This window comes from Schistocerca piceifrons, chromosome 2 (genome assembly GCF_021461385.2).
Source record: "Schistocerca piceifrons isolate TAMUIC-IGC-003096 chromosome 2, iqSchPice1.1, whole genome shotgun sequence".
Lineage (NCBI taxonomy): Eukaryota > Metazoa > Arthropoda > Insecta > Orthoptera > Acrididae > Schistocerca > Schistocerca piceifrons.
The window spans coordinates 344,236,032-344,258,151 of NC_060139.1; the positions used below are offsets into that span (position 1 = coordinate 344,236,032).

Below are 22,120 nucleotides of genomic sequence, written 5' to 3' on the forward strand. Positions count from 1 at the left end.
TTATTAGCCAGTTACAAAGCATTATTTTATATATATATTTTTTTTGTATCATTAAGAAGTCATTACTGAAGTGACATACTATTCAGAGTTGATCAGTATTATTCAAAATTATCATAAACTAGTGACATTATGTGGGACTGGTAATACCTCTTTTAGCAATGCATTGCGTTGGGATCGATAATTAATTGGTGAGGCATAACAGTATTTGCTTTTGACCTATTGCTGCAAATGAGGATAGGTAGCGTCATTCGTCATGAGTCAGCTGTAGCAAGGTTATGTAACAAAGCAGTTTATAAGTGATAAACACAAATGGGTAAAAAAAATAAAAATGCAAGTACTAGAACAGGTATAATAAGTAACAGGTTTAGTAAGTATCATGAAAAGCTTCTCCTGGAAAAAATACAAAATGGATTATTGACCTGAAAGAAGAAACGCACACTATGCTGAAAAGTAGTGAACTTCGAATTAACAGGTAGTGAAATGTGCTTAAAAATGTGTTCCATAGCTGTCCTTTCCAAAACTTTCTGTCATCCTACTATGCAATGTAACACCTGCTGTCAAAACAAACTGCAGCAAATACTTAAATAACTATATAGCATAAATACATAACTTCAACATTATCCTCATCTGTAAAGAAAAAACTTCATTATTCATTATCCATATTATCATAACTTCATTATTATCATCACCTGTAAAGAAAAACTTCATTATTCATAATACCATATCCTTCATCATTATTCATCAGCATTCATTATCATCTGCAAAAAAAATCACTTCATTACTCATTATACAACTATTCCCTATCTCTAGCATATTTCATCACTAAAACTAAGATATGTAGTTCTGTCTGACAGCCTGCATCAATCACCTTGTATTCTGAAAGAAAAAATTAGTTAAGACTGCTATTCTACGATGAGTATAGTATATTCTTGTTAATGTTTGTTAATCCTGATCCATTTACTCTTCCTCATAAAGTTATTGCATCTTCTTTCGTTTATTCCGTAGGTGAAATTCCCATTTCTGTTGAATTTATTTCTTACACGCATCATTTCTTTCTGAAATTGATGAACAAAGATTAATGTCTTGCATTTAAATCATATACCCACTAAATAATGACTGGTTTATGATAACATAATTAACCATACAGCATAACATGACAGAAAACGTAATATGTCAAAGACATTGACAGTGTTCAGATGCGAAAATGTACACAGAATAATACAATGCAGCAGCAAAAAAATGTAAAACAGTCACGATGTTGAGATGTCATAAGGCAAAAATATGTCAAAGTCAACTGGTGTGTGTTATATCTTAACTATTTCACAGTGCATATAAACAAAACTGGAATACAATCATATACACAAAAAAGGTGGAAAATGTGCATGGTCTGATGTGTAACGACAAGAAAAGCGACCTGCTAACCTTACCTTGCCGGGCACTTGCCAAGAAAAAATACGATAATCATCAGTAATTAGTCAGGTGAAATAATTGCTTTAGTAAATGACATCATAGTGTGTTGAATCATAAAGTGTCTTCATTCAATAAACGGTTTAATGTTTGAGATATGGTGATTGCCTTTCGATTTTCTGGTTCTCAAAGTTTCGACGTGTACAACATTGGGGTGAGGGATGCTGCGAATCCGATATGGACCTGCGTATAGAAGTTCAAATTTACTGCACTTACCTTTTAATTTGCTGGATAAATAGTGTGTACGTACTAATATCTTCTGTCCAACGTGAAAGTCTCGGCGTCTACAAACCTGTTTTTGCTGTCTTCTCCGGCGCTCTGCGGCACGTTTGATGTTGTTCAGCGCAATGTCAATTATTTCGTGGTGTCTTAGTCGACGACATTTGGGGAAGTTTACTAATTCTTTAATTTTGTTTGGTGGTTCTACGTTTTTCAGTATAACAGACGGAGATAGCATAGTGGATTCATTTGGAATGGAATTAATTACGTCTTGGAATGAGAGTATGTGTGTATCCCAATCAATATGTCTTTTGTGGCAGTATATTCGGCACAGCTCACCAATTTCTTTCTTTAATCTTTCACAAGGGTTCGAAGAAGCATGGTACTTGGATATATAGATCGGAGAAATGTTTCTGGCTCGTAATATGCGTGTCCATACGCTACTACGAAATTGAGATCCATTGTCAGAAATTACTCTTATCACATGCCCTACATGAAATAGAAAATGTTTTACAAATGCTTTCGAAACAGTTTTAGCAGTAGCTTTGCGTAATGGAGTGAAAGTAACAAATTTTGAAGTGAGCTCAACAGCGACAAAGATGTAGCAAAAACCTCTGTTAGTTCTCGGAATCGGACCAAAAATGTCTACTGCGGCCATGTGTCTTAATTTCACAGGTATAATGGGATATAAAGGAGGAATATGTGAAGTGGTGTCTGATTTAGCTTTCTGACAAATTTTACAAGACGCTAAAACTCGTCGTATACGTTTCTCCATGTTGGTAAAATAACAGTTCTGTCTCAGTATAAGAAAACATTTTCGTGCTCCGTAATGTGCGTAACTTAAATGAGTGTACCAAATTAATTTGTTAACCAGTTCGTCAGGAATGCATAATAACCAATTGTTGCTGTCAGGATGAGAGCGGCGAAACAGAATGTCATTGCGTACAGTGTAATGGTTTCTAATCGTAACATTATTCCTATCTTGCCAAAGGTATTTAATTTCTTTCCACACGTTGTCTTTATTTTGCTCCTTTGCCATGTCCTGTAATGACGATGAAATAAAGTTTTCAAAAGCAACTTGCTGAATGTACATGACACTGAAATTTGTTTTGCAGAAGTTGGTTGCTACGTCTTGCTGATTGTTGCTGAGAGAACGCGATGGTGCGTCTGCTATAACATTTTGTGTGCCGGGAACGTGAACAATCGTAAAATTAAATTCCTGTAAATACAGTTTCCATCTACTTAATCTATCGTGAGTGAATTTAGCCGAAAGTAAAAATTGTATCGCTCTGTGGTCTGTGTAAACTGTGGTATGTCTGCGATAAAGAAAGTGTCTAAACCTCGTGAAAGCCCATCCAACACATAATGTTTCAAGTTCTGTAACAGAATAATTTCGTTCAGCAGGTGACAAAATGCGACTTGCAAATGCGATGTTTTTAATTACGGTAGAACCATCTTCTTCAATTTCCTGGAAAATGTGTACGCCTAAAGCGGTGTTGGAACTGTCGGTGGCAATGGAAAAATTTCTGGTAAGATCTGGGTGCGATAAAGGTGGAGCATTCAACAGAGCATGTTTCAAATAACATTCTCGTAAGCAAAATTCTGCGTGTCAAAAGTAATGTTTGCGTTACTGTAATATGCGATCTGTGCTGTATCTGGTTAAATTCTATCGTACCTGCTGTTATTTACGGGAGAATGTTGTGGCATATCCACTATATGAACTGTTCTGTTATTTCTTACTGACGTATTACGCTATCGATGACACCTATTGTCTGTTTCATTCATGATTATCCGTTGTTCATGCTCATAAGATTGACTGTTATTAAATGTACGCTGAAAATTGTGCTCGTTATTTTTACGTCTGTCATGATAGTAATTTCTATACGGCGCATTGCAGTGCGAGTTGAAATAGTGTGTTGTCTGTACGTAGTTATTTCTTTGCTGCCATGCGTTACTATTTGTTGGACCTGGGACTATACGTGCACGCGGCGGAATATTAAAGCCTGGTTGACCTTGTAGACTGCATTGTTGGTTAGGTATGCTAAGCGGTTGACTTTCATGCTATTGTGGTGAAAAACATCCATTGTTATAAAAATGTGGTTCCTGTTACTAATAATTTTACACATACTGATGATTACGATTTTATCTGTAATTAAAATTACGGCGGTAGTTGTCATTTCTCGAGTGCCTAATGAATATTGTCACATTCCGTAAAAATTTGTCTTATCGGGTTTTCATTACATGTTCTTAATTCTAGGTAGAGCAAAAGTTAAAGAGCAGTTTTGATAGATATAAAGGATAGTAGAAGAGAAGGAAGCAGTGCAGAAAACTAAAGATGAAACAGCACTACTACAGCTCGGGGCCCTATGCTCGCTACGGCACATATTCATTAAAGCGTAATGAATCCCCTGAGGTCATTTACGCACTGAGAATAAATTTTAGTTTTTGCGTTACAGGCAATAGCGGTAAAAATTCAAAAGCAAATAGTTGTATCCATTTTAATTCTAGTTTCTTCATTATATGCAATACTGATGAAAGTACAATAGCAAATTGTCGTAACAGGTTCAAAGCTCGTTTCCGCATTACAGGCAATAGCGGTGAAGGTACAAAAATAAATTGTCGTATACAGCTCAAAGCGTGTACCTGTGTTCTGTCATTATTAAATTCCTTACATTTTCTGGCGGATAAAAATTGCTCGTAATCTACGTTCTCGTCATTGAATTTGATAACACGTTCGGGTTTGTGTGTGAATCTGTTTGTCTGTGTCATTTCGGATTTCAAGTTGCGTAGTTTTTCATATTTTAAGTCGCGTGGCTTTTCGGATTTTACATCTCGTAGTCTCTGTAAATTGCTCACATTATACACGCTGCGTGACTCTGACAAATGCTCGCAAAGTGGCGGATTCTGTGACGTATTGGTGACTGAAATAATTGTTAATTCTGTTACAGTAACACTTTCGTCAATTTGGTTGATCTGTCGTGCAAATTTCTCGTCAACTTCCGTATTCGTAGTGTGTGAATCCACTGACTCTAAATTAATTTCGTCGCGAATCTGCACTGCGTTTTTAGGGCATTGTTCAGTGACTGCATTAATTTCGTGTATCTGTGTTTCGTTCGCTGAACATTGTTCAGTGACTGCATTAATCTTGTCTTTATGTGATTCTGTTGTGCCTACACGTGTACTATTTAATTCTTGTGCAACAGTGCCAACTTTTTCATTACTGTTATTAGCACAAGTCTTAGTATTCACACGTAATTGTTCTTTAACGTCCTGGCATTGCATGGTAACACCTGTAATCTGTTCGCTAGCTTGTTTGTTCTGTTCATTAAGTTTTTCATTAAATTGTTTGAAATAATTAATCATCATTTCCTTCCGCTGTTTGAAATCTTCAATAAGTTCGTTCCTAAACTGTAGCATTATTGCCCTAAATTGCTCCAAACTTAAAGTAGCTGTTGCATTCACAGTACTCTGTGATGGAGTACATGCAAGTGTCACGTTTTGTGTGACCATTTGGTCATTCTTTGGTTCACAAAAAGCTTTCCCTGTCAAATGTACACTCTCATTCACTATTTCGGAATTAAAGAACTCCGGCGTACTTTGTGCACCTTGTTCATTTTCATTAACAGAATTTGTCTGTACGTTACTTGAATTTTCCAAATCGGGTGTGTTAAGCTCGGCAGCGCTCATTACAATAGAGCGTCCCGCGTCATCAATTGTCGTCAAATTAACAGACGAGACAACTGAGTTCGTTTGTTCATCATTAATATAAAAGTCATCACTAGTGGTTGGAATGCACTGATTGTTAGTCGACGCAGGATTGTCATCATTACACAGCGTGTCACTAGTACTATTGGTGAAGTTATTTAATTCGCTTATTTCGTTCATAATACCTCACGATACACTATTCACAGTCTTTCGCGGCATTTTTACAACAGTCACAATTTTTCACAAAATAAATAAGCACAATGCAAAAGCAACACACAAATACAACAGAGCAACGAATTGCCGTTGACCTGTAGAAAGAAAGTCACAAGTTAATAAAAGCGTAACGCCAAATCCTAATTATATCTAAGCAAATAAGAGCAGATATCTGACTGTTGTTCAAAAGATTCTCAACGAAATTCGATCCTGGCAGGGTCACCAAGTGTAACCTCCCCACAAAAATTTAAATGTAATGACAATATTATTTAGAAATGCTAATAGACATTGTACTAAGTGTAACCTTTCCATTGAAATTTTAAAAACAGAAATAATAAATGAATAGAATAACCTCCCTGCAATGAAATGTACTGACAAAGGCAACAAAAATGTGAAATTCGCAATCTGACTCTGGTGTAAGCTCCCACAAAAATAATGAAAAACAATTCAGTGCTAATGAAACTTCAGTTAAACCGAAATATCGGTCTTTGGCCCTGTGCAAAAAAATCAGAATTAAATTCTTACCTCATTGTAACAGCTATTCAAATTTCTGCTCTTATTCTTGCGCACAGCTCGGAGGAACTGCATTGCAAATAATAATATTCCTTTTTTTTTATTATTTAACTGAAAACTGAAACTTTTGTTTAAGGGAAGTGGAACGAAATAGTTATTTCAATTAAATAAAAATTTTATGTAAAATTGCTTTTGAAATCAAAATTATTATTGGGGGCACTTGTTGAAAATTAATTACAATAAATAAACTTTACATTATCCGATGATTATCTTAATTAACAGTATACCTCATTCAGCATCTTGACCAGTGTTGCCGACAGACTACATCACACAACCGCACTGGGCTGCTACCACTGACCGACCGCTCTGCATGACGACTACTAGTGTACTGGACGCCACTGAACAGAGCTACTCCTCGCAACAACTACTGACAGAGTACTGCTCGTAACACTCGCGCGGTCAAGCGCATACTCTCTGGTCAGAGACGCTGCAATGCCTCGCCATCGCTGCTACGTTACATACGTGTTTCAACCTATAGGAATCTTACCGCAGGCTAATCATCCAGCAATCTATGCCGGTGACTTTAATTCCCACCACACCAGATGGGGATATCAGAGATCCACTCCGGAAGGCGTTGGACTAAGTGACTGGGTGGACAACCGGGACCTACACCTCCTGTTTGATCCTAAGGACAGAGCGTTTTTCAATTCAAAAGTATGGGGCACAAAGACGACACCTGACCTGACCTTTGTCACACACGGCGCAATGGGCGTACCAATGCAAGCTACAAGAAGAGTCCTCGAAGCTTTCCCACAGAGCCAACACCTCCCAATTATTGTGGAGATCGGCCTTTCCATCCCGATCATAAAGAGCCCCCCGATTCCACGGTGGAATCTGAGAAAAGCAGACTGGGGGAAATATACATCTTTTATTGACAAGACAATAAATCGAATACCACCAAGTCCAGAGAACTACCAAAGGCTTGTAAACCTGATATATAAAGGGGCCCTAAAGGATATCCTCCGAGGGGCCCGGAGGGAATACAGTCCTTGCTGGTCAGAGGAGTGCGAGTCATTGTTAGAGCAGTATGAGAGGAGTGGGGAGGACGAGACTGCAGAATGACTGATCAACACTATGAATGAGGAATGTAGGAACAGGTGGAAGATGGCAATGGAGAATCTGGACTTTACCCGTTCTAGCAGGAAGAGCTGGGGTCTACTACGGAAACTGGGTGGTGCCACAACATCATGAAGACCGGCCGCAGGTGTGGGCCCATCTGAAATAGCGACTGCCATGAAACAGACCTCCAAAATACACCTGAAGACTGAGGAGAAGAAAAGGATCTTCAGGAACCTAACCAAGGAATTAGCCAATAATCCAACTAATCTAGATATTGTCAAAGCAGTAGACGTCGAGGAGATTACCCAGGCCCTAACACTAATGCAAACAGGGAAAGCAGCCGGACCCGACGAAATCCTCCCAGAATTTCTGAGGGAGCTGGGACCCATTGGGAGGAAATGGATGGCCAAGCTCTTCACGGAATGCATTAAATCAGGTGCACTCCCGAAGTTATGGAAAGAAGCTAAGGTAATAGCGGTACTGAAACCAGGGAAGGATGGAGATAATCCAAAGAACTGTAGACCGATCTCACTGCTTTGTACCTCTTACAAACTATTTGAGAGAATATTACTGGCCAGACTAGCACCATACATTAAGGCGAACCTCCCGCACTATCAAGCAGGGTTCCGTGTGGGAAGGAACTGCTGTGAACAAGTTCTGTCCCTTACAACATATATAGAGAAAGGCTATCAGAACAAGCTGAAAACGGGCCTGGTATTAATAGATCTTACATCAGCCTATGACACTGTCTGGACCGAAGGACTACTGCTCAAACTTACTCAAATTATCAAATGCAATCAGACGTACACATTACTAAAAAATATGCTGACAGGCAGGAAGATCAAGGTCTATCTCCATGGAAAGAGCAGCAAAAGCATGGTCATAAACAATGACCTGCCGCAGGGGTCAGCCGTGGCGCCGACACTTTTTAATTTATACATATCTGATATGCCGAGCACCAGGTCGCGTAAATTTGCGTATGCGGATGATCTGGCCATCGCATACCAAAGCAAAAATTTCGAAGATCTTGAAAAAACATTGAATGCGGACCTTGAAGTGCTGAACACCTACTACCTTAAGTGGCATTTGCGTCCCAACCCCAATAAAACAACCAGTACCATAATGCACCTTAATAACAGAGCTTCATGCAGGAAACTACAGCTTTCCCTGAATGACCGGCATATCAGACATGAGGATAAGCCCAAATATCTGGGAGTAAAATTAGACCGCACACTAATGTTCAGCTCCCATCTGGAAGACACCAAACAGAAATTAAAATCTCAAAATGCCATTATGTCTAAACTGGCCGAAACATCATGGGGGTGCAGAACTAATACACTAAGGACGTCAGCATTATCCCTCGTGTACAGCATGGCTGAATATTGTTCACCAGTCTGGGCGAAAAGTGCGCATGTAAATAAAGTAGACACCCAATTGAAAGAGACGATGAGAATTATCTCAGGCGCACTTAGGGCTACCCCATGTGACTGGCTCCCAGTTCTTGCCAACATAGAACCCCCTGATATAAGGCGCTCCGTGGCGACCTCAAGAATATACAGGAAGATCGTACACAATCCAGAACTCCCTATACACCAAGACTTATCACCCATCAACAGGCTAAAATCTAGGTCCCCCTTTTGGAAGATTGGCAGGGAATTACAGGACTTCGACCCAAAGCTAGCCTGGGGGAATCATGGCGCAAAGGGACACACAAGAACCAAAAGCTTATCGATGACCCCAGCAAGAAGATAAATGGTTTTGATCTCCCTCGGAAGCTCTGGGTTGCCTTAAATTGCCTTAGAACAAGTGTGGGAAGATGCAAAGATCTAATGAATAAGTGGGGACTTGTGGAGAGTCCCGTGTGTGAATGTGGTGAAATCCAGACAATGGACCACCTACTGGTGTGTGAAGTGGTTGGATATAGTGGTGAACTGAAGGACATACATTACCTGCCTGACCTAGCCATAGATTGGCTCAAAACTATAAGTAGCGTTGTGTAGTGTTGTAATTTCCTGGTGAATTGTAATGACACTGTAATATTTGCCTTGTATATGCCGAACGAATAAATAAATAAGAATAGTGTTTGTAATAAAGATGTAATAAATTTAAATGTCATTCTGGATGCTGGAGTTTTACTGCATTAACAGTGGAAATGTAGGAAATGATGAACTTTTTTTGCTTTTGCCATTTTGCGTGTGGGGGTGGGGGGGGAGGGGGGGGGGGGAAGGGCAGGGAGGTGGAGGGGGGGGGGGATGGGTGCAGTGACAAAATGTTTCATAAAGGTTTCAAATCATGTATAAAGTTTATTGGAAGTTGCTAAGTATTTTTATTCTGAAATACTGGGTGAATATAGACTGCATCATTTGCATACCATGAGTTACACTGCCTCAATGCATATAGTTTCTAAGTGTAAAATATGTCTTACTGTATTAATCCTTTAACAATAATTACATAAAATATTAGGACTCAAGTTTTTGTTAAAAAGTTTTCAGTGGTGATGAGCCACAGTCATATTTTTAAAGAATAAGCTGTCATATATTCATAAATATAATAATTTATAATATATTTATAAGTATAATATAATGTATTTATAAATATAGTAGTACACAGTCAAATGGCACTTCATTCTTTCAACAACTTTCAACAATTTTTGTTGTCCCCAGAAGCCGCTAGATAGGTAACCAAGAACTGGAATGATGACAAATCACCAAGTTAGCCATTTAGTAATACAGATAACAATCATCTATCAATATTATGAGAAGAAAAGTCACTACTCAACATATAGCAAAGATGCTGAGTCACAGATAGGCACAGCAAAAAGACTCTCACAGTTATAGGTGTAAGCCGTTAAAGCCTTCATCAACAACATACTGACGTTCATGTGCACACACGCACGTGTGCACACACGCATGTGTGCACACGTGCACACACACACACACACACACACACACACACATGAAAACACAACTTACACATAACAGTTATCTATATATTTTTGCTAGATAAATGTCTACACAACCACACTGATATTTATCAAATAGCAACAATTGCATATTGTATTAACATCCTAGCCACAAATGTGCTACATACTCCACTATTCTGTAAACTTAATTATATATGTAATTAATAGTTGCTGTGTATTGTATTTAATGCTTCAGGTAAAACGCCACTTTCCAACTGGCCAGCAGCAGGACAAATCAAGTTTCATCACGTGTTCTTAAAGTACAGTGAAAATGCCCCACCTGTACTCAAGGACTTAAATTTCACTATAATGCCTCAAGAAAAGGTTAGTTGTGAATTGTTTTGTTACTGATTTATTATTATGAAGCATCCAAGTTATTTATTTCTGAACCTGTAGCAGCTTCATTAACTTCCCAAGCATTTGAAATATATCCATGTTCCACACCATTAATAAATTTTTATGAAGTTACTGTTGATTATATGTAATAATAAAACTATCGTTTTTATTGTAAATGTCATGTGGTATGGAAGGCTATTGCTTTTTATGGCTGTTGCTTTGAGGGCTTCTGTACCTAGCCCCTTGGCTATAATCCATTCACTCAGATATTTAAAGCTGTTCTGTAGCCTGTCTGGTATTTGGTGTTTAATAGGTTGTATTGTCCTTGAGATCTGACATAACATCTGGGTCCCCCTCGCCCCACCCCACCCCCAACTACCAAAAAAAGAGAGAGAGGGACAAGAAGAAAAAGAAGATATTTGAAAGTATGTTTATTCTGCTGCATCCTTCACGACAGTAATTTATTAATTTTTACTGCTGATATTTCAAAATCTTCTATCTTTATGTCTATGTCATCTGTAAAAACTAAATATTCTCTCCACTCCTTTCTTCTTAGTCTCAGTCTTTAAAAGTTTAAAGAGGTTCCAGAATTTTAGTTCCTTGTGCCATTATTTTATTATTATTGTGTTCTATTCGAATGATGTTTTTGGCACTAATGCATCTGCTTGTTTGTGTAGTTCTGAGATTTGTTCTTTGGCACTATTCAGTGAGTCAGTAATTAATCCCATGTCATTTGCAGATCTTAGACAATCTATGGTGTTTTTATTTGAATTTCTTCCTAATTGAACATCCTTGGTATTGATGGATTTCCTCCATTCTCTCACTACCTTCTCTAATGCACAGTTGAAAAGTAGGAGTGGTGAAGCAACCCTGTCTTACTCTTGATTGTATTTCAAAAGGTTTTGAAAGTTTCTCCATAAATTTTACTTTCAGTGTTGTGTTTGTTAAAGTTCCTTTAATTATTACTGTCATTTTATTGTTGAGTCTGAATTCTTTTATAATGCTGATCAATGCATTTGTCAGTTGAGTCATATACCTTTTTCAATTATGCCAAAGTTATTATGTATTTCAAGGTCCTGGTTTTCTCCATTTCTGTTATGTTCTTTAGAGTTAGTATTTACTCTGCACAAAACCTTCCCTTCCTACATCATTCTTGGTACTTTCCTTTAAAACTGCCATGGACAGGATCCCTCTATAATTGTTAGGTTCAGTTTTCTTTCATTTTTTGTGTAGCACACATGTCAGCACCAATGTCCAGTCTGATGGTAAACTGTTCATTGTTCAAATTTCATTAATGATTTCTGTTAGACATAGACCAACATTTTCATTAGAGTGTTTCCACAATTCAGCAGCTATACTGTTCTCCTGACACTTTGTTACTTTTATGTTGTTTTATGATTTTTGGATTTCCTCTATTGTTGGTAATTGAGACTGGTTGTATGCCATATGGTATTATAATTTGGGGTAACTCTTCTCATTCTAAAAGGATATTTTTGGCTCAGAAATGGGTGGTTTGGTCAATAAGTGGTGTAAGTTCGCAAACCTCTTGTCAACCCCTGTTCACTAGACTAGGTATTTTGACATTGGCCTCTCAATATATATATTCTTTACTGTCATTTCTTGTTAACAGTATCAACTTACTCCCAAGGATAAGCAGCTTTCACTCAAGTAATACTCGGCAGAAATCATACCTGCATTTGGATCGGACTTCCTTAACTCTTATGCAGAAAGGTGTGTAGTATAGTACTGCATCCATTTTCAGTAAACTACGTCAAGAGTTCAAAAATCTTGGCAGTAATCCAGGTGCTTTCAAATCTAAACTGAAGAGTTTCCTCATGGGTTGTTCCTATTCTGTTGAGGAGTTCCTTGAAAAATAATCTGATTGATGTTGTATTGTTGATTGTGTTTACTTAAACTTATGACTTCACTTTATTCGGGTTCATAAACATTTTATTTTTAACTGTTGTTACCTAGAAAATTTGCTCCTCAATTTGGTCCTAGGGAACTTGATGTGTAAATAAATAAATAAATAAATAAATATTTGGATTACATTATCAAAATGAAAGTCTTCTTTTGGTGGATCACAGTTGTGTAGTTCTTTAAAGTAGTCCACAAGTGTTCTGCAGCTCTCTGTGCTATTATATGCAGTCTTTTCCATTTTTGGATGTATAAACTGTAACTTGGTGGTGTGCATTTCTTTAAATTATTTTGAATGTTTTATAAAAGCTCATTGTGTTGTTGTGCTTAAAATATAGCTCAATTGATGTTGGTTGATCTTTTTTATGTTGTAACCTGATATTTTGAGATCTTTAGATGCACGTTTCCTTGCTTCTATAATTTTTTTCAGTTTTATTAATTTTATTTGCATTCCAGATGTTCCAAACTCATTGCCTCTTGATAATTAACTCATCACAATCATCATTCCACCAAGAATCTTTTCATTTCTTTTTACGTGGAATAGTTTCTTCTACAGACTGAGTAATATCTTTGAAGCACTTCCCAACATTCATGCATTATTTTTCAAACTGCATTTTGTAGTTATTTTCTCTACATAACTTATGTATCTCAAACTTTTTGTGTTGGTTTTGGTTCTTTTTTTCGAAATACTGGTGTAATCCTGAATTTAATGATAAAGACATTGTGATCTCCTGGCAACTTGTACAAGAAGTACCTCCATTGCAGAGTGTCTTCTTAGACCAACATGATCAAGTTGTTTACCCCCACAAATTGGATATGGTGATTGATATCCATGTAGTTTGTTTTCTAGGAAGTTTTGTGAAGAATGTTGGTTTTAGTCCTATGTTAAGCTGTCTAAACAGGTTTAAGAGTCTTTCTCTATTTTTATAGGTTCTTTTATGTGCAGGGAATTGTCCTACTACAGATCTGTACTGACTTTGCCAATATGTACATTCAAGTCTCCAGGTCATAATACTGTTTTTTCAATGGAATCTGGTCTAGGGTGTTGACATACGTTATTATTATTATTATTATTATTACTGCTGTTACAAAACTGTAAGCCTGTGATTGCACTAATTATAATAATATTCTCAGAAGTATATGTATACTGTGAAAACTTTATCGGTTTCTTATGCTCAAACTAAGAATGGTCTGCATCATTTATATTTGATGCAATTGAATATTTGATTGGTGTGCATAGAGTATACAAGGCCGTAGAGTTTTTGACTAGATAGTATAAATATCTGTCAGGACAGAGTTGATAAAATAAGTGAATGACAACAGGATAATGCAAGAAACCTACAATGGATACCTTTTTAAGCTACTGACGGATAATATAGCTAGAAAATGTGGTAGACAAAAGAGATGATAGAAGAAAGAAGAAGAGGAAACTACAGTTAGCAGGCATAACTAAACAAAATTAAGCAAATGAATAGAGTTCCTCATTTTTTTAATAGAGATTGGAACTTCAGTTGATTGATTTTAAATTAAACTAAACTGGAAACAACTGGCATAATTCGAACAGTCCATGGGTGTACTGCCAGTCCATAGTGTCCAACGGGCACAATATTTTGGTGATCAGACTTGTCATCATTCTCAGGTGCACTGACGAACTGAGCTCCTGAGAGTGGGCGGCCATCTTAAATCCCCTCCTCTCGTGAGGCATTCTCTCCACGGTCCGTGCCCGCGTGTCAGTGGTCGCTGAGACGCTGGCGTCGGTGTCTGTGGTGGTGTCGGTGTAATTGCCTCGTCCGCCCTAGTCACCCGTTCGTTTCCTTTGCTGAGCATCTCTTTAATTAGACTCAATGTTGGTTCCCATGCCCTTCTAAGGTTGTAGCAGCAATCTCGGTTGATGAGTCTGTCAATGGTACGAATTTCGATAGCCTATCTAACAATGCTGTCCAAGTATTCAGATGTCTGTGCCCAGACCCTGGTATGTTGGTAGTCCATTTCGTGAATTTCAGACGAACAGTGCTCTGCGACTGCTGACTTGTTGGGGTACCCAAGTCGAGTGCGCCTCTGATGTTCTCAGCAACGATTTTCGATGGTGCGCTCTGTCTGTCCAATATAAGTCTTCCCACATTGACAAGGAGTCTGGTATATGCTGGCCTTCTACAAACCGAGATCATCTTTGACACTTCCCAATAATGCTCGTATTTTATTTGGAGGGCAAAAGACAGTTCCTACTCAGTGTTTCCTCAATATTCGTCCTATTTTCCCTGATAGTGCACCAGTATATGGTATATAGGCAGTGGCTATCTCTTTCTCTGTGACTTCTTTCATCTCCACACACTTTGTTGTAGAGGTGGGGTGGAGAGCATGTCTGATCTGCCATTCCGAGTACCCATTTTCCAGAATACAGTTTTGAGGTGTTCCAGCTCTTGGGGCAGACTCTCTGCATCAGAGATGGTGCGCACCCTGTGCACCAGTGTTTTTAGCACTGAGTAGGAACTGTCTTTTGCCCACCAAATAAAACATGAGCATTATTGGGAAGTGTCAAAGATGATCTCGGTTTTTGGAAGGCTGGCATATACCAGATTCCGTGTCAATGTAGGAAGACCTATATTGGACAGAAAGTGCGCGCCATTGAAGATCGTTGCCGAGAACATCAGAGGCACACTCGACTTGGGTACCCCAACAAGTCAGCGGTCGCAGAGCACTGTTCGTCTGAAAATCACGAAATGGACTACCAACATACCAGGGTCTGGGCACAGACATCTAAATACTCGGACAGCATTGTTAGATAGGCTATCGAAATTCGTACCATTGACGGACTCACCAACTGAGATTGCTGCTACAACCGTAGCAGGGCATGGGAACCAACATTGAGTCTAATTAAAAAGATGCTCAGCAAAGGAAACGAACGGGTGACTAGGGCGGACGAGGCAATTACACCGACACCACCACAGACACCGACACCAGCGTCTCAGCGACCACTGACACGCGGGCACGGACCGTGGAGAGAATGCCTCACGAGGGGAGGGGATTTAAGATGGCCGCCCACTCTCAGGAGCTCAGTTCGTCAGTGCACCTGAGAATGATGACAAGTCTGATCACCAAAATATTGTGCCCATTGGAGACTATGGACTGGCAGTACACTCGTGGACTGTTCAAACAAGAAATATGCATGGAGAAACTGAAGAAGCACAACTGGCATAATGTTTTAATATTCTCAGAATTGGGAAAGTACATTTCATTGCATGTAAAACCCTAAAATATCCACATATACATGGTTTAACTGTACATTGTTCCATAAAAATCAAAGACAGAAATATATAAAATGACGTAGAAGGAAAGAAAACTATAATACTCTGGTGATCAACAATATTACAAATAACTGATAATCACATTCTTAATATCAAGTATGCCTTTCACATTGTAACTGACACACTTACAGACAGATTAACTATAGTTTCATGTATTTAATTTATAAATTAATAGACTGTTTCACTGAGACTCATTATTGCAAAATTTCTGTTACAGGTTGGCATAGTTGGTCGAACAGGAGCTGGAAAATCATCCCTTATTGCTGCACTTTTCAGGCTAGCAAACATAGAAGGAGAAATTATGATTGACAACATAGACACAAGTACTATAGGCCTCCATGACTTCCGTCCTAAAATCTCAATAATCCCTCAGGAACCAGTGCTTTTCTCTGGATCTCTCCGTAAGAACTTGGATCCATTTGATGAATTTCCAGATGCTGATCTGTGGCAGGCATTGGAAGCAGTAAGTTTTTGAACAGTGATTTTTTCACTGCTTTACTCACTTACATTTACATCCTTATAAGAATTTATTTCTTATAATTTTTGTTTCTTATAATTTATACCCTTGAAGAATGATTTTAAAACTGTTGTATAAATACTTCTTTCATTTTACATGTCTGATGATTTACAGTTGCATTAAATATTACTAAACTTATACGCAGATTGCAAATTCATTTGATGTCATAGATATACAATCTGTTAGTGACACATGGAAGTTTATGGTAGACTGGACTTGAACTCTTTGTCAGTAAACCTATCCATACTTCTTTGTATCACTTTTAACATAAAACCAATACTGATAGAAACTCAATCCAGAGATGGAACCCAGCAGTACTGAATGTAACATTGAGAATGAAGAGTAAAGTGGGCATTACTGTTGTTAGAACAATAAATGGAACACATTTGTTTCCAAACAAGACACATCACATACCCTTGGCATTGTACTATTGTGCACTATTTTCAGGGCAATATAGGTACAAATCCAATTGAGGCAAGAAACCAAATGAAATGCAATAACTCTGTAACTAGCTGCCAGAGGTTGGGGGTCCTTTATACCAAAAGTACTCAGAAGGTATCCCTGAAAAAACCCTGAAAGTTTATCGATGGAGCTTTTATTCATCTCCTACATGGATCCATGGAATGTGGAATAAATAAATAAACTCATATAAATAAGTAAGATAAATAGAGAAATGCGGGAGTGAGAAACTACTACACAGATTACTAGAAAATTTTGAAGTGTGAATATTTCATATTTCCTTTCTATTCCAAAATTCCATGTTATAAGAGTAAAGTTAAGAACACCTCTTGCTTATAAAACTGGAATTGCATGACAAGTTACATCCTTTAAATATGTTAACATTTGTGATACTGAAATCAACTCCCCATGATCCATGGACCTTGCCATTGGAGGGGTGGCTTGTGTGCCTCAGTGATACAGATAGCTGTACTATCAGTACAATCACAATGGAGGAGGATTTGTTGATAGGCCAAACATATGTGTAGTTCCTAAAGAGGGGCAGCAGCCTTTTCAGTAGTTGCAGAAGGAAAAGTCTGTATTACTAAATGATCGGGTCTTGTAACATCAGCCGAATGGTCCTCCTGTGCTGGTACTGTGATTGGCTGGAAGCAAGGGGAAACTGTTGTGATTATTGGATTCATGTCTATCCTGTCAACAATAGTGTGTTCACCGTGCTGTTCATAATAGCTTACCTGCATTCCTATTTTGTTATTCATTATTAAACCTACTCCTGCATTATCCCTATTTGATTGTATATTTATAACTCTGTATTCACCCAACCAAGAGTCCTATTCCTGCTGCCACTGAACTTCATTAATTTGCACTATATCTAACTTAAAACTATCTATTCCCCTTCTTAAACTATCTAACCTTACTGCCTGAATAAGGGATCCATTCCACACTTCTCCCCATAGAACACTAGTTTTGTTTCTCCTGACGAACACATCTTTCTGAATTGTCCCCACGAAGAGATCCAAATGGGGGACTATTTTACCTCCAGAATATTTTACCCATCATCATTTAACCATAGAGTAGAGCTGCATGCCCTTGTAAAAATACACGCAGAAAGTGAAGCAAGCACAATTCACACACACATGACCACTGTCTCTGGCTGCTGAGGTCTCAGTGACCTTGGCTCACCTCAGTGGCCAGAGACAGTGGTCATGTGTGTATGAATTGTGCTTGTGTGAATTGTTGTGTTTTCTACTTCAGAAGAAGGCCTTATGGCCAAAAGCTCAAATGTGCAGCAGTCTTTTTGTTGTGTCTGTCTGCAACTCAATGTCTCTTCTACACCAAAGTGCCAAATAAACTGGCACAGCCAAGCATATTCAAATGCACAGATATGTAAACAGGCAGAATACAGCACAGAAATGAGCAATGCCTATATAAGATAACAAGAGTCTGGAATGGTTGTTAGATTGGTTACTGGTGCTGCAATGACAGGTTATCAAGATTTAAGTGAGTTTGAATGTGGTGTTATAGTCAGTGCATGAGCGATGGGACACAGCATCTCCGAGGGCCAGAAAAAGATCCTGTAAGAATGGGACTAATGACATCTGAAGAGATTTGTTAAACATGACAGAAGTGCAAACCTTCCACGAATTGCTGCCGATTGGGCCATCAACATATTAAAACCATTCAACAAAACAGGGTGAACATGGGCTTCATGAATCCATGGAGCCTGCATATCAGCAGGGGACTGTTCAAGCTGGTGGAGGCTCTGTAATGTTGTGGGGCGTGTGTAGTTGGAGTGATATAGGACCCCTGATACATCTAGATATGATTCTGACATGTAACATTTACATAAGCATCCTGTCTGATCACCTGCATCAGTTCATGTCCATTGTGTGTTCCAATGGACTTGAATAATTCCAGCAGGACAATGTGACACCCCACATGTCCATAATTGCTACAGAGTGGCTCCAGAAACACTCTTCTGAGTTTTATTTTATTTTATTTATTTATTACAATACGTATTCTGTAGATCCAGTTCTGCATGTTAAGGCATGGATGTGAAACGAGTCAAAAACATGTAGTTTATTCTTACATTAGTTTCCATAAGGACAATAAACAAAGATTAGTGATATGAGTTGGAAACACAATTGGTAGGATAGAATTACACTCACAAGCTGAGTTCCAGATACAACATTCTGATTTTGTACAAACAATTTTTTACAGATCACATTTAATTCATTATTACATTAGTTTCTATAAAGACAATAAACAAAGATTAATAATACAAGTTGGAAACACAATTGGTAAGATAAAATTACACTCACATGCAGAGTTCCCGATATAACGTTCTGATTTTGCCCAAACAATTTTTTACAGATCACCAATTAATATGATTAACACAGCAAAATATATTGAGGCAGGAATATTCAATAGTAGTTGGGAAATAAAATTAGCTATCTCTGCTGTAGAATTCTTCTAGAAAGTAGAAACTTTTTTTTAAGCAAGAACTTTAGCTTATTTTTAAACAGTACTTTTTTTTATCTCATAGACACTTTATATTACTTGGAAGTGCATTGAAGAGTTTTGTTCTTGTGTATTTCACACCTTTTTGCACCAGGGACAGATTTTTCAGGTCACAGTGTATGTCACATTTTCTCCTTGTGTTATGGTGATGGTACATTTCATTTGTGTCATATTGAGGAGGATTGTGAAACATGAATGTCATGATTGAAAAGATATATTGTGAAGTAGTGGTTAGGATCCCTATTTGTTTAAAAAGATTGCGACATGAGATTCTTGGAGGCACTCCACACAAAATTTGGACAACCTTTTCTGACTTGTAAAAATCTTTTTCAATATTGGTGAATTGCCCCAGAAGATTATTCCATAACACATAAGTGAATGAAAGTAGGCAAAGTAAGTAGCTCTTGAGACATTGATGTCTCCAATTTTGGTGATTATCTGACTGGCAAATGTTGCTAAGCTGAGCCTTTTCAGGGTTTGGTTGATGTTTTGTTTCCAGTTAAGCCTGCTATCTATATATCTGCCCAAGAATTTCAAACAATTTGCTCTCTCTATCTGTTGACTCTCATGTATAATGTTTATTTCCTGTGGACTTTTGTGACCAGAATGGAAATGAATATAATTAGTTTTGCTGAGGTTTATTGATAGAGAATTTACTGTGAGCCAGTTCAGAACATCCTCAAGTAAATGGTTGGCATTTAATTCTAGATCAGAGGTTATCCTACTGTCTATCACAATACTTGTGTCATCAGCAAACATTGTAAAATTGCTTGCTTTGTTTGAGGACAATAGTAGGTGATTGACATATATGAGAAATAGCAGGAGACCAAGGACAGAACCTTATGGAACTCCATATTTTTCTGTTCCTCAGTTGGACTCTATCCCTTCTATATGACTATTGTTTTCTGTTGTCTGCCCCGTAGTTAGTATTTGAGCCAGTTGCCCATTTGTCCTCGCAGTCCATAGTGGTATGCCTTCTCTATAAGTATTATATGATTAACACATTCAAAGGCTTCAGACAGATCACAAAATATGCCCACAGGCAATGTCTTCTTGTTGAGGCATTCCAAACCGTTATTCGTAAACAAAAATATTGCTTCGATTGTGAAAATACCTTCTCTGAATCCAAACTGGTTTTTACTAATTGTTGCATGTTTTTCTAGGTGACTGACTATTCTGGCATATATTAGCTTTTCGAGAACTTTAGAAAATGTAGTCAAAAGAGAGATAGGCTGATAAGGTTGTACCATCTGAGGCATTGCCTCTTTTGTAGAGGGGCTTTGCAATAGCATATTTCATCCTTTCAGGGAAGATATCTTGTTTGAGAGAGGCATTGAATATATGATACTAGGACTTCACTGAACTCATTGCAACAGCAGGATTTTAGAAATTTGCTAGAGATGTCATCAACACCAGTTGAATTTTTTGCTTTCAAAGAAATAATGGTTTTTTAAATATTTCCACTGGCCACCAAACTCCCCAGACATGAACATTATTGAACATATCTGGGATGACTTGCAACGTGCTGTTCAGAAGAGATCTCCACCCCCTCATACTCTTACGGATTTATGGACAGCGCTGCAGGATTCATGGTGTAAATTCCCTCCAGCACTATTTCAGACATTAGTCGCATTCATGCCATGTTGTGTTGTGGCACTTCTGCATACTTGCAGGGGCCCTATATGATATTAGGCAGGTGTACCAGTTTCTTTGGCTCTTCAGTGTATGTGGTTGGTAGCAATGTAACATTTTCATAATATTCTTGTTATTCTGTCCTGATTTTTCCATTATTAATTTTATAACTTATTTCTGGGTTGGAGTGACTTTTCATTTTCCTATGATATGTACAAATTCGTGCTGTTGCCTCTGTCTGTCACACATGACCACTGTCAGTGGCTGCTGAGACTTCTGTGGCTTCATCTGTCTTGTCCAGCATTTAAGTGTGTATCAGTCTGCTCTATTTGTTGCTATTTTGACAATGCAAATAATACTTTTATTTTGTCTCAGATCTTGTTAATATTTGGTTTTCTCTGAATTTACAGGTTGAGCTGAAAGAAGTAGTAAATGAAACGCCAGCAGGGCTTAATTTTCAAGTAACTGAGGGTGGATCAAATTTCAGTGTTGGCCAAAGGCAGCTGATTTGCTTAGCAAGAGCTGTTATTCGCAAAAACAAAATACTTGTTCTTGATGAAGCGACAGCTAATGTGGATCCTGTGTAAGTTGTTTCCATTCATTATGGGTGCTTGTTTCATAACTGAGAAAATACGAGATGGTTGTTTATTAGCAACTCAGTGCTATATCTGTTGGAAATTATTAACAAGTTCTTGATAAAAACTACATATGAAATAGTAATAATCTCTGTTAGCTCATAATAACTTTACAGCCTTTTTGCTTTTCGCTGACCTTGAAAAGGAGTTGGTTAACAGTTCATCAAATATTACTATTATTCACTTACTAGACCACACCATCTACAACAAATGGGATTTCAGAGTTTTGCTTTAGCTTTTGTTTGTGTCCATATTACTTTCATTCTCTCAGTATGGGCACATTTGCCATCATTATTTATTCAGATTCTTCATGGATTTTTCTGCCAGGCCAACTATCCAACTGTGAATTTTGTGCTTAAAATGTTTTCTGTCAGATATATCAAGTTGTGTTATTCTTGCTTCTTTCACATCGTCCTCCACTGAACTGAGTCATTTTACTGGTTAAATTGTTTTTTTACTGCAGTTGTTGTAGAATTCTGCAACCTGTCTAGTTAAGCAGGTCAGTTTCATTCTTTTAACATGTCCATAAAATTTTAGCCTGTTTTTCTTGATATCCAGGAACTATTAATAATCTTTTCAGTTTCATTGTTTGCTCTTAGTG

The 22,120-nt window shown here is 37.9% G+C and overlaps 1 protein-coding gene across 3 annotated transcripts in view; it reads left to right on the plus strand.

Moving 5' to 3' along the window:
- The window catches only part of LOC124775036 (probable multidrug resistance-associated protein lethal(2)03659), a 294,648-nt gene that overhangs the window by 242,678 nt on the left and 29,850 nt on the right, over window positions 1-22,120 (plus strand). For all 3 annotated transcript variants that reach the window (XM_047249811.1, XM_047249810.1, XM_047249812.1), the window contains 3 exons: window positions 10,395-10,522; window positions 15,974-16,219; window positions 21,295-21,467. In XM_047249811.1, the coding sequence (XP_047105767.1) occupies window positions 10,395-10,522; window positions 15,974-16,219; window positions 21,295-21,467 (547 nt within the window). The remainder of the gene's footprint in view (window positions 1-10,394; window positions 10,523-15,973; window positions 16,220-21,294; window positions 21,468-22,120) is intronic.